At 32.1% G+C, this 14,866-nt stretch overlaps 1 protein-coding gene across 5 annotated transcripts in view; it reads left to right on the plus strand.

The window, feature by feature from the left end:
* The window catches only part of RSRC1 (arginine and serine rich coiled-coil 1), a 355,005-nt gene that overhangs the window by 184,294 nt on the left and 155,845 nt on the right, over nt 1-14,866 (plus strand). For all 5 annotated transcript variants that reach the window (XM_072959887.1, XM_072959884.1, XM_072959896.1 and 2 more), the window contains one exon: nt 8,888-8,939. In XM_072959887.1, the coding sequence (XP_072815988.1) occupies nt 8,888-8,939 (52 nt within the window). The remainder of the gene's footprint in view (nt 1-8,887; nt 8,940-14,866) is intronic.

Below are 14,866 nucleotides of genomic sequence, written 5' to 3' on the forward strand. Positions count from 1 at the left end.
TATTTCATACAGAGAGCTGTGAGAAAGACTGAATATATTAAGTGGAGACATGAAAGCTATAAAAATAAAAATTCTAGACATGAAAACTATATGTCTGAGATGAAAATTACGTTGGATGAGATTAATGGAGATGAAACATTGCAGGCTATGGATTAGTGAACTGAAATACATACCAAAAGAAATGATCTAAAGTTAAACTGAAGAGAAAAAGACTAAAAAAAAAAAACCACCCCAAAACAAACAAAAAAGAGCATTTCTGATGTGTGGTATAATTTCAGGCAGCCAAGTATACAACATTCATGCCACTGGAGTCCTGAAAGGAAAGGTGAGAAAAAGAGGTGACGGATACAGATAGATAGGCAGATAGATAGAGGTAGATAGAGATAGATAGATAGAGATATAGAAATATAATGGAAAATATTATGACTAAAATACTTCCAAGCTTGATTAAAAACTATAAACCAGCAGTTCCAAGAATCTCAAAAAGCCCCAAGCACAAGAATGTGAAGAAAACTACACCAAGGCAATGCATAATCAAACTGCTTAGAATCAGTTATGAGAAGAAAATCTTAAAAACAAATAGAGTAAAAATATCATTGTTATTATGGTGAGGGAACAAAGATAACTATGGAAGCAGATTTCTCAGCAGAAACAATGCAAAGTACAAGAATAAAATTTTAAAGAAAAAAAAAAAGAATAAGATGATGCCATTTGCCGCAACATAGATAGACCTGGAGATTGTCTTACTAAGTGAAGTGAGCCAGAAAGAGAAAGAAAATTATCATATGATATCATGATATCACTTATATGTGGAATCTAGAAAAAAAAGTTACAAATGAACTTATTTACAAAACAGAGACCAACTCACAGACTTGGAAAATAAACTTATGGTTATGGGGTTGGGGGAAAGGGGGGTGGGGAGGATAAATTGGGAGTTCGAGATTTGTAGATACTAACTACTATATATAAAATAAATAAGGTCCTACTATATAGCATAGGGGACTATATATTCAAAAGCTTATAATGGCCTATAATGAAAAAATATGAAAAGGAATATATATATTATTATATATTAAATATATAAATGAATCACTATGCTATATACCAGAAATTAACCCAACATTGTAAATCAACTATACTTCAATAAAAATAAATTAAATAAGAAATAAAAGGCATCCAAATTGGAAAGGAAAAAGTAAAATTGTCACTATGGATGACATGATTCTGTATGTATAGAAAACTCTAAAGTCTACCAAAAACTATTAGGAATAATAAATAAATATAGTAAAGTTGCAGGGTACAAAATCAACATAAAAAATCAGTTGTTTCTATATGCTAACAGTACGCAAGCAGAAAGAGAAATTAAGAAAACAATCCCATTTGCAGTTGCAGCAGAAAGAATAAAATGCCTTGGAGTAACTTTAATTAAGGAGGTGCAAAATCTGTGTACTAAAAATTATGACATTGTTGAAAGAAATTGAAGAAATTGAAGTAAATGGAAAGATATTCCATGGCCATGGATTGGAAGAATTAACATTGTTAAAGTGTCCACATTACCCAAAGCAATCTACAAGGTCAGTGCAATTCTTATCAAAATCCTAAAAACATTTTTCACAGAAATGTAACAAAAAATTCTAAAAATGTTTTCAAAAGACCTCAAATAGCCAAAGCAATCTTGAGAAAAAAGAACAAAGCTGGAGCTCTCACATTCCCTGATTTCAAAATATCTTACAAAGCTGTAATAATCAAAACAACCTTGGCATAAAAACAGGTACATAGATCAATGGAACAGAATTGAGAGCACAGAAATAAACCCACACATATATGAACAATTTACAACAAAGGAACAAAGAAGGTACAATGGAGAAATGATGGGCTCTTCAGTAAATTGTACTGGGAAAACTGGACAACCAAATGCAAAAAAAAAAAAAAGACTGCTATCACACAGCATTCACAAAAATCAACTCAAAATAGATTAAAAACCTAGACCTATAAAACTCCTAGAAGAAAACATAGGCAGTATACTCTTTGACATCCATCTTAGCATTATCTTTCTGGATTTGTCTTCTCAGGCAAAGGAAACAAATCAAAAATAAACAAATGGAATTACATCAAATTGAAAAGCTGTGAGGGCCTAATAGTCTTCTAATACGATTTGTCTACAAAATCTGAAATATTTCATCTAAAGTTTCTCTTCAAATAGGAGGTTTCAGTACCCCAATTCTTATAAGTAGGGTAAAGGTGATTACATATAATACACTTTTAAATTTTGTTTTTATGGTACTAAAGTACATTTAACAAAATTTACCATCTTAATCATTTAAAACATTTTAATTTTTCTTTTTTCCCAGTTCGGTGGCATTAAATACATTCACATTGTTGTACAGCCGTTACCACTATCCATTCCCGTAACTTTTCATTTTGTGAAACTGAAACTCTACACACAGTAAATAATAACTTTTCATAGCCCCTTCTCCCCAACCTCCTGGCAACCACCATATCCTTTGTATCTTTATGATATCAACTATCCTAAGTATCTTATATAGGTAGAATCATATACTATTTGTCTTTTTGTGACTGGCTTATTTTACTTAAAACAGTGTCCTCAAGGTTCATCCATATTGTAGCATATTATAGAATTTCCTTCCTTTTTAAGGCTGAATAATATTTCATTGTATGTTTATACCACATTTTACTTATCCACTCATCTATTGATGGACACTTGGGTGCTTCCATGTTTTACTTGTTGTGAATAATGTGTCAACATGTGGGTGCAAGTATGTCTTCAAGATCCTACTTCCAGTTCTTGGGGTGTGTACCCAGATGTGGAATTGCTGCATCATATGATAATCGTATTTTTTAGTTTTTTAGGGAACTGCTATATTGTTTTCCACAACACTGTACCATTTAAATTCCTATCAACAGTACAAAAGAGTTCCAGTTTCTCCACATTCTTACCAACACTTGTGCTGTGTGCAAGATGCAACAGGAACAGGTGCTATGCTGCCTGTCACGTGGCTGGGGGTAGGGGATGGGTAACTACTACTGTGCTAATAGCTAAATTGACCTAAATTAACTGTAATTTAGTGTCCAAGCCTTCCCCTGGTAGTTGCAAGCTTTCAACAGAATCCAGAATTCCAAAATAGTTATGTCAGGCAGTTTCTGCCAGTGCAGTTATTGTCTAGATGGGGAGACAGATTCCTGGTGCTTCCTACTCTCTGAGAATCCTCTCTCTCACTGTATTTTTTTTTTTTGCATAAAGAGAGCATATGATAATATAAAATTGAGAGTAATAGCTGAAAACCATATAATCCAGTCTTAATTTTGATTTTGTGAAATGATATTTCTAAGCTTGAGTTCTCTTTTTGCCCAGCCACAGTCTTTCTTTCAGACTTTATACTTCCCTGTCATTAACAACTCCAAAATTGTGGTTTCAGCTGGAACGGCTATGGCTTTTTCAACTTTCAGAATTTCTGTAGTGGTAGCCAGGGCTTAGGGAGTTGAATATGAATGGAAGTGAGAAGAGTGAGCAAATAGTTTAAATAGTTCAGTGTGTAAAGTGCTTTATGTAAGGATAGGCTTCTTTTTGCTTCTCTCTCTCTTTTTTAATTTTTAATATAGTCTTGTCTCAAAGGATTATGCTGGTTTGAATGTTAACTTAAGAGGCAGTATTTTGAGAATCTAGGCATGCAGTCTATTTATAAGGAACTCAGGGAATTGGACTAAAGAGTACATGTAAAGTCGAAGGAAAAAGTCTACACATTGAGGATGGTCACCTCCACAAGTCATCAAGACTCTAATCTATCTTTTGGTTTCATCTTAGGAACTTTGGGTCTCCTTAAGAAAGTGAATACTCTTCTCTCAAACTAGGGCTTACAAATGGAGTTATGTAGGTATACTTGGCTGCCAAAGGGAAGGAAGGGAGGAGGGCAGTTCTGTAGAATCCATGGCAATAGAAAGACTACAAACCCCTTTCTCCCCAACAAGGGACCCCTATTAGTTTAAAAAATTTAAGCCCTATATGATATAAAAATTTATAGTAAAAATTCGTACTATTTTACTTTTCCGTTAATGTCAATGATAGTATTTTTAAGGGAACAACATTTATATTCTCTGTAATTCAGTTTCAGTAATACTTGTTTATCTAATTATGTATTACTAATTTTCATGTAAGGAATATTATTTTTAATGGAATATAATTTTTCTCCATAAGTTCACTTCATACAATATAATTGTGACATTGTGCTCTTAAATATGTCCTCATTTTATAATTCTTCTGTTGAGAAATTGCTATAATCCATGCATTTATATTTGATAATAGTTTCTTATTTATTGAATAAAGTTTATTTTCTGGTTTAAATAACATTAGTACCTTTTACTAATTTTAGATGGAATTCATACTAATCCCTGGAGTCTAGTACACTCTAAAATAACTAAAATATTAAAAATATTGGCACTCAAGCCCCAAGAGTATTTTCATTCTAAGTCATAATGATACCTAACTAAAAATGGATTAGTATAAAATGTTCTTTATCTCTATATTCTGCATCTTCTTTCTTCTTAATCTTTCCTTAAAATGTAACTATAAATAGCAATCAGAATGATGGCAACATAAATCAGACTGCCTCCTCTCCCTTTCCAGCTCCAACTGATCTACTTTTTCTGAGTCAGGCAGCTACTGATGCAGATAGGCACGTGGGACCTGGGAGGTTTCAGCCAAGAGACCTATTGTATATACTATGTGTATATATATTCTTTCCCTCTTCTGGGTCAAACTCAAGGCTGAAACATTGTAGAGGAGCACTTGTAAAGGATTTAAAGGGTAGGTGACTGATAGAAAAAGACTGCAACCAAGAATCCCCTATCCATTCAAATTATTCAACAGGTATGGTAAAAGAAAGGTGTTTGCAGATGGATAACAAGTCAGAGAACATTCACATCTGAATACCCTATCCAAGAAAGATGCTTGAGCATTGAATCAAATATTTTAAGAGTAAAAATATTTATAAAAGGCAAGTTACTTTTAAAGGTCTGGCAAATCTAACAATATATTTATCCCCATAGTTGGAATTGATCTCCACATTTTGTAAATAAAATTTAGCAAGTTATATTTGTATAGGCAAATATACTGTCTTGGACAGATTTTTTTTTAACAGAATCAGAAACCTATCCTTATGCTTTTTATCTGTGAACTAATTGCTTTGTCTTCATGAATATCCTAGTAATTTAGTTGGAAGGATCCAAAGATTTGAAGTCACCACGTCTTTTTTTGCTTGTTTAATTGAAGCATAGTTGATTTACAGTGTTGTGTTAGTTTCTGGTATATAGCTAGAGATTCAGAGAGATATATATATCTGAATATATATGTATTTATATATATATATATCTAAATAAAATTATTATAGGTTATTATTAGCTACTGAATATAGTCCCCTGTGCTATACAGTAGGACCTTATTGTTTATCTATTTTATATATAGTAGTTTATATCTGCTAGTTCCAAACTCCTAATTTTTCCCTCCTCCCCTTTCCTCTTTCGTTACTATGTTTGTTTTCTATGTGAGTCTATTTCTGTTTTGTAAATAAGTTCATTTGTGTCATTTTTTAAGATTTCACATGTAAGTGATATTATATTTAGATTGCAGATATGTGATGTCTTTGTCTGACTTACTTGACTTAATATTATAATCTCTAGGTCCATCCATGTAGCTGCAAAGGCATTATTTCATTCTTTTTTATGACTGAGTAGTATTCCACTACATGCACACAATTTCTTTATCTAGTCATCTGTTAGTTGACATTTAGATTGCTTCCATGTCTTCGCTATTGTAAATAGTACTGCTATAAACACTGGGGTGCATGTATCTTTTTAAATTAGAGTTTCTTCCAGATATATGCCCAAGAGTGGGATTGCTGGATCATATGTTAAACCTATTTTTAATTTTTAAAGGGATCTTCATATTGTTTTCTGTAGTGGCCTCATTTATTGTTTGTGGAGTTTTCAATGGTAGCCATTCTGACTGGTGTGAAGTGATACCTACCTCATTGTAGTTTTGATTTGAAATTAGCAATATTGAGCATCTTTTCATGTGGCTATTGGCCATCTGGATGTTGAAGTGAGAAGGTCTTAATTTCAGTCTGTCACTTACTAGTAGAAGCAAGTTAGTAAACTGCTCTTATACCCTAGTTTTCTTTATCTTTGAAATATTAGTCCTATATTATAGATTGTTAGAAGAATTAATAAAATGTAAGTATGTCTTAACAGGTGTTTTTTTATAAACATCAACTATCAATACTTCTTCTTTAGAAATGGTAATCACCATATTTTCAAGATAGTGGTTATAACTTGGGGAGACAGGGAGCTGCTATGGAGGGGGATTTTGTGGGGTGGGAGGTTTTACCAGTATTGTTAATATTTCACTGGATATGGGTGCTCATCATTTTGTCTATTTGTTTTAAATATTTCTTAATTGTTAAAAATAATCTTTTTTTATGAAATACCTATAACTTTACTGTGAACTATCTTAACTAATGAAGTGTCTAACACTCTTCTATCAAAGGATACTGCTTATTAAGATATTCTGAAATGTATGCTTTATAATTCTGAGCTTGCTTGGGACCTGCCAATCAGAACATCATTTCCTTCTTACCATTCTAGTTATGTTATATTACACTAAGTATGGTGTTTCTACTGTGTCTGGTAAGTAGATGGCAGAGATCACAAATGATCTGTCTCAGGATTGAATCTGGCTGTTAGAAGTACTGTTTGTTCCACAAAGTATTGGTCTTGATGGTTACTGAACGTCTCAAGAAAAATCAAGGCTTTCATTTCTACATGACAACAGTGAGTTGGTGACTGGTACCAGCTGCTTCCTTTAGCTGGGCCATGTGCTGCACAGTTCTGCACACTCACTGTGCTTCCTGATACTGATATCAAATGTCATTTGCCTTTCATCATTATAAGTGTTTAATTACTTGGCTCCTATAGACAGTTTAGTTTATAACTGTTATAGAAATCAGATTCAGTAAATGTCACAGTGTTCTATTGATATTTTGCTATGATATGTTAATTTTGTTACATATTTTAATATTTATAACTTTATAAAGCACATGTATGTACACCTTCTCTACAAGCATATACATAAAGTATTCTTTTTGTTTGTCAACTCCTCTTTCTCTCATATCCAATCAATCCTTTCATTTTACTGATCAAATATTTCTCCGATCTAGTTCTTCCTGTTCAGATTTAGAGTTCCTGCTCCACCCCAGGCCCTCATCATCTGTCACCTGGAATTCTTTAATTGCTCCCTAACTGAGCTCCTTGCCTTCCTCCTGTCACGTTCTTTTCAGTTCATCCTCAGGTTTATTGCTTTAATGATGTACAGAGTGCAGATCTTGTCTCATCACCCCACTGTTTCATATTCTTCAAGTCTCTCCATCTTCTGTGGCAGAGGTCAGGAAACTTCTTTAAAGATCCAGTTACTAAATATTTTAGGCTTTGTTGCCCATAAGTTTCCTGCCACGAATAATTGACTGCTGTTGTTGAGCTGAGCACAGAAACAACCATTGGACAAATATAAACAAATGTGCATGGCTGTGTTTCAGGAAATCTTACAATGCCACTGTTTCTTTAAACCCCTCTTCTGTGATATAAAAGACTATCCTTGTCCTCCTTCCCATCTTATCTGCCACTTTCTCATCCTGTTTCTTACAGTTTATTCAACAACACCATTCAAATTCTTAGTCTTTTCTGAGTACAACATCTTCTTTCTTTATCCAGTTATGTAATTCTTTTCATGCAGGCTGTTTTTTTTTTGCAAATAGCAAAATACTCAAATATGTCTTACGAATGTTAATTCTCAAATGATGGTATCATATATATAAACATGAGGTTATGTAGTCACTTGCTGACATATTTATAAATGCATTGTGAAGTAAAGTCTTTTTTTTGTTTTTTTAACATTTTTATTGATTTATAATCGTTTTACAATGTTGTGTCAAATTCCAGTGTAGAGCACAATTTTTCAGTTATACATGAACATACATATATTCATTGTCACATTTTTTTGTCTGTGAGCTACCATAAGATCTTGTGTATATTTCCCTGTGCTATACCGTATAATCTTGTTTATCTATTCTACAATATTGAAGTAAAGTCTTAAGTATTAAAAAGTTTTTAACAGGTCTTCATAAAAATCATAACCTTGGTACAATCCATGTTATAGTTTGGATACCATCAACACGTTATCCAAAAATCTCAGAATAAGGTCACTGATACGAAAGTAGCTTCAACATTATTTACTGTATGGAATCAATGTTCATTGAGAGAACAATTTTAGAGCAGTAGTAGAAATTGAAAGCAGTAACTCACATTGTGTCCTATCTTCATCACAATTGCTCCTTTCAAGTACCGTAAGGAAAAGAGAAAATATTTGGTTTTAGGATATGATTTGCCTGAGGTATTGTACTTTAAATTGCTATTAAAATTCTAATAGGCCATTTTGCATGTTTCCATATAGCAAGAAATTACCCAACCTGAGAATATGTTGATAAATGTGTGGGTTTTGTTTCATTTTTAAATTGCAGTTATTTAGGTTGTTGCTGATTGGTACATGTTGGGTAGTAAACAAAACCTATTCCAGTAAAAGAAAAAAAAATGGAAGAATTTCATTCTTGCATCATAATAATGAAAAGTGTGATTTGAGAACTAAGGTGAGAGAATAGATTGGTAGAGCTGCTGTGATGGAATTTTGTTAAGATGTGAATGGATATTAATACTGATTATGATAAAGTTCTCTTAATTTTCTGATACTCATGTAACAATGCATTAATTTATAAGCTCCATCTATTAAAACTGACTTGTAAATGTCTTTGTGGTTGATTTTTAGCCACCAGCTGAACAGGCCAAAGCCAGACTACAGCTGGTTCTGGAAGCTGCTGGTGAGTATTAATAATTAAGTTTATTTAAATGAAAAAAATGTGAAATAAGTCTAGCATTCTTACAGGTGGGTTGAAGAGGAAAACACCTATTTTCTTATAGTCTCACAAGTTTATGATATCTGAATATGGACATATTTTACTTCAAATATTTATTGCTATAGTATAATGTTAAAAGGTCATTTACCTTCTTATTTATAAAATTGCCTTCGATTTTAGTTATAATTTTCATGAAGTCCACTATTGACTTTTGTCTTTTATGGACTGTGCTTTTGGTGCATCTTAAAGAAAATGTTTATACTTTTACATTTTTATGTTCAGGACTGTAATCTGTTTTGATTTAATTTTAATTTTTTATTTTATTTTCATAATCATGAGTTCTAGGTGAAGATTTTCATTATGCTAAAGGAAGTGAGATGAATGTGGTTTAATAATTCCTCCACTTACATTGGGTTAACTCATTGGACTGCTTGTTCTGGATACCATCTAATCTTAAAATCCTATGTTTTAATATCTCAATTGCACAATAATGCTTAGACTTTGATTTTTAGGTTATGGTACCCAGATTCATGTAGACATTAGATACTTTATGTTTTTAAAAATATAAAGAATCCATGTTATCTTTTCCAAGTAACTGGTATTTTACTCTGAATTTTAATGTGCTTTTCAAAAAATATATATAGCATTCAAATAATAAGTTGTCAAGATCAAGCACAAGGTAAGGTTAGAATAATACCACCAAAGTTGTACATATCTCTTAAAATTATTTACTTTTTAAAGATCTGTAAAGAGTTCATAATTTCTAATTGGAAAGTGAGACTTCTATTTTAATACCAAAGTAATTTCAGACTTCCAAATGGTAATAGTTATATTTTTAATATTCATTAATTGAGAAAATACATATATACACACTACTTCAAGGATTTCTTGCATAAGTTCCTTTTATTCCCACTCTAAGTGTCCATAGTATAAAGATTTGGAACTCCAGGATAAATGATATAGTAGCTTCATAAATCACTAATTGAAGTAACTTATCATATAGGGATTAAAAATTAATAAATGTTTTGACTGTGAACCTCTATACTGCTTCTTATTACTTTAAGTCACTTATATTTTATGTATTAATCCTACTCATTTTATCTTTATGTAGAAAACATGATTTACTTAAATGCTGATTGCTGTTGGGTTTTTCAAATTTTGACTCTAATAAAGCTAATTAATATGATTCTCTGTTATTTATATTATATATATTCATTCTTTAGTGGCATTTTGCTTTGAAAAAATATTTCCAGTTTATAACTTGAATACTGACAAGCTCTTGGTTTAAAGGAAAATATTTATGGTGCTTAGTCCAGAAAATATTTATTTCTATTAATACAACTGTAAAGAATTTTATTTTTTAGTGTTACACAGTTTTCTTTATCTTTTAGTATGACTTTGAAGCGTGTTATAAAATAGATCTGACAATCCAAACTTTATAGTGTATAACTTGCTTATATTGGTCCCAGCGGTCACCCATCATTTTTAAATTTAACATTCTAAATTCTGTTAAGGATAAAGAGTAAGGTTCAGTGAATTTGACAAACATTCAAAATATTATGTCAATTTTCAAATAAAAAAAAACTTACATTGTCCCCATAAGCAAAGGACAGACCTTACCTAGATGTAGCATTATTTATGTCATCATTTTCTTCTTATTGAATATGCTGTCTCTAGCTTTTCCTAATTATCAGTAACATTGTGATGCACATCCTGTTACAAGTTGTGTTTTTCATATGCTAGATTTTTTTTTGGATTGATTGGCATAGAATTGAGGTTAGTGGGTGTTAATATTTAGAGTGACTTTTAATACATTTTTCCTAAATTATTTTACAAAAAGATTGTGCTACTTTTCATTGTCACTAGTTAAGAAACCATTTTACCAAATTTCGCTTTTGGATGCCAGTTCCATGACTATATTGCTTGTATAACATGAAATACATATTATACCCTTTGAAAAACATCCAGTACTATTATTAATGAAAACTTGTGGCCCTGGAAGGGGAAGTAGATGGATAGAGGGACACTAAGCAAATGTATGACTTACTGTCAAGGTTCTAGATCTCTGTTTCAGTGATGAATCAAGGTGCTCATTGTATTATTAACAATAAACAAATAAGCAAAATAAAGTAGGGGGAATAAGAACTTGAGCTCTGTCTGGTAAGGCTTGTGGTTAAAGTCTAGCCTAGTCCAAAGTCTGAGGTAGCTGGATAGAAAGGTCTGGTAGTTCCCATTCTGTCTCATTGGAGTTTACTTGAGTTCCCAGGGAAAACACCCTCAACTTTGAGGCTTTAAAATTAGATATGGGGAAAAACCTAAGGCTGTATGCTAGATTCTTGAGGCAAGATTTATTTCAGCCTTATAATTACCATAATCTGGTAGAGGGGAATCATATTTATAAATCTTGCCAATTACACTGTCTTTTACTGTGTGTCCCAGAAGAAACTTTTATATATAACCATTGCATTGTTACTGATTTATTAATAAATGTTAATAATGCTATTGGTTTGGAATTAAAATATGTTTAGAACTTTTGGCAATGATTGTTAGTGGTATGATTCTAAATGTGAGTAAAGTAACATTAAGCAAAATATAACTGTATGGGTGTCATGTATATTGTATCAAACATGAATTTGAAATGAGAGATTTTATTGTATTTGTGATCATATTTTGTACGTACTAAACTGTTAACACTTTTACACTTTGCTATGCTAAATCTTTCGACTTTCATGTTCATTGCCAAATTGAAATTGAAATGAAATCTCATGGCTCTTGTTTAACTTTTAATTTGAAGGTGATGTGAATTTAAGGTTATATCTCATGTTTGTTTGTTTGTTTGTTTTCTTCCCAAATGCAATAGGACACAGAAGCTTGTAAAGCTATGTAATTTTGTAAGTCTGAATCTTTCAGTTATAACTTCGGCTAATGTTTTATTCTGATATTGAGTAAATCCAATTAAAAATGCTGTTGGCCATGAATTCTTTCTTTTTTAAAAATTCTTTTACCATTCTTCCATTCATTCAGATTCAAAACTTTGAAATGTTTATCCTTGACTTCTTTATAGGCAACCTAGAATTGGTACTCTTATTTTGAAATATTTTTTATAGTAATCCTTCTATTATCTTTCGCCAGCTCCTTAGTCTAGACCGAACATTCCACCCAAAGTTTAATCTGTTACCTCCTAATTGGTCTCTTGCTTCAATTCCTTTACTTCTCCAGAGAGGGTGCTGAATAGTGAAAGAGTTCTAAGCTTTCTCCTTTTACTCACTCATTCTGTCCTTCAGTCGTTTGATGTTCATTATTTAGCCAAAACAGAAGTTTGTCTTTTTTAATGGAATATAACAGATGTGTATATTTTCTAGTTCACTGTATTTCTCTACTTTTTAAAAGTAATTGAGGTGAAATTCAAATAATGTAAAATTAATCATAATTGTTTATATCGAACAATTTAGTGTCATTAAATAACATTCACAGTGCTACATAACTGCCACCTCTGTCTAGTTTCAAAACATTTCCAAAGTAAAACCCCTCACCTATTAAGCTCGTTTCTCTCCATTTTCCTGACCCATAGCTCCTGGTAACCACCTGTCCACCCTCTGTCTGTATGGATTTATCCATTCTGCATATTTATCAATGGAGTCATACAATGTGTAACCTTGTATAACTAACCTCTTTCATTTAGCATAATATTTTGGAGGTATGGTTACATTGTAGCATGTGTTAGTATTTTATTCCTTTTTATGGCTGAATAATATCCATTGTTACGTATTTATGCCATTTGTTATCCATTCATATATTGATGGAATTTTGGTTTTTTTCTGCCTTTTGGCTATTGTGAATAGTGTAGCTGTGAGCATGCATACACATGTACTTATTTGAGGATCTGATTATAATTTTGAGAGGTGTACACTTAGGAGTGTAATTATAGGGTCTTTTGGTAGTTCTGTGTTTAACTTTTTGCAGAACCACCAAACTTTTCCACAGTGGCTGAACCGCATTACATTCCCACCAGTAATATACAAGTATAACCTCCTATTGTCTCAGTGAGGCCATGTCATGCATTTAAGTTACCTGTTTGAAAGTATTTAGGTTTGAGGATTTCTCTCTACCATAATAATTTCCTAGTCTGTCAGAGGGAAGATGATAACTACCTTATAGAGCTGTTGTGAAGATAAATACTATAATACATGAAATGCCTAGCCTAGAGTCTTGCAAAAGGGGTCCGCCAGAAAATTTTTATTTCCATATTGCTTTTTGTGAATACCACTGCTAGGTGATTCTTTCTCAGCCACCATTTGGTCATGCTACGTCTTTGCTCAGAATTATTCAATGGCTCTAAATTGCTTACAAGATCAGATTTACACTTCTGTGCTTAAGATTCCAGATTTCTGTGTGGTGGATTCACAGACTTTTCCAAGTTCATTTCTCAGAATTCGTTTTTGTACTTCTTCTCATTGTTCTTTGATTTACTCATGTTCTTTTCTACCTGGGAATCTTTGCTTGTGTATTCTCCTCCTCTAGAAATGTCTTTCTCCTTCTTTTCCTCTCTTAACACTTCAGTAAGCATCTCAAATAAAATTTCCACATGACTTCCCTGACCATTCCAGCACATAATGTTTATGTTCTCCTTTGACTTCTTTTTCTCCTTTTCTATGTACACCATTCATGTTGATATTTACTCACATACTGCTGATATTAGTATTAGTTTCATGAGTGTTGGACTTTTTTTCTAAATGAAATAATAAATGTCTGAAGGTCAGGAACCATATCTAAAACTTCTAAATCTTCCCCAATAGTTTTGATAGCACCTGTAGTGAGTGGTACTATACCAGACTGAATTCCAGCTATTAACCTTTGGTAAATAAGTTATTGTGGAAAAACAAATGTTCTGAAAAAACTGAGAAGTATGCTGTTAGATGCTTGTGTACTCATTTCAAACTCCGGTGGATTTCAAGTAAATATATTAAAAAGTTCCCTGGCCTCAAAAACAGAAGTTATACAGCAACAATATGACTTTTTAATCTTAAGCTTTAAGGTAGTACATGACAGAAGAGATAATGAAGCCTGATTATCACACAGGAGAAGAGGGGAGATAATAAGTTTACTTAAAGACTTGTCTCCCTCACTTTTGCTCTCACTGTTGTTTGGCTTATTAGCACCATTCCGAACATTATTTGGGTTTTTCTCAAAAACACAGTATCATCTTATGCTAAGTATGTTCATAGTTCTGAAGAAGAATTTAGAGGAGAGACTTTTCCAAAACATAAATATTTTTCATCAGCATGAAAAGATGACACTTCACACAACATAGTTTTAAGAAATAATTTCTTCTTACTATTTTACTTTTAATAGGATTATTGGCATCTGCAGCCTTTAAAATTATATCTCTAATGTTATAAGAAAAATAGAAATTTCTTTTAGTGTATGGTAAATCACCTTTATCACACAATTTCTGTGTAATATTTCATTTTCTGAATAGTATCTACAACTCTTTTTATTGAGCTTTATAGTTTTCACAGCACGTTCATAAACCTTTTATCATTTGACTCACGTCACTGCATGGAGAGCTAATTAATTCCATGTTACAAATATCCTGAAAGCTTAAAAATGACTTGTAAAAGATCACATAGCTAATAAGTGGCAGAACCAGGACTTAAATCCAATGATTGCTGACTTCTGAGCTATTTCTATCTATAGGTTAAATTCATGAGTTAGGCTGGGGAGAAAGAAGGGTGATAGAAAACATTATCAAATGCATGTCTTCTTTTGTTAGGCATAATGCTGCAATTTCCTTACAATAAAATAATTTCTATCCTCAAGCAAGCCTTTAATTCTAAAATGAGTTTTCGTTGATAATACAAAAGGAATAAAGTTTTAGTCAGAAGAAAAGT

This window comes from Vicugna pacos, chromosome 1 (assembly GCF_048564905.1).
Source record: "Vicugna pacos chromosome 1, VicPac4, whole genome shotgun sequence".
Classification (NCBI taxonomy): domain Eukaryota; kingdom Metazoa; phylum Chordata; class Mammalia; order Artiodactyla; family Camelidae; genus Vicugna; species Vicugna pacos.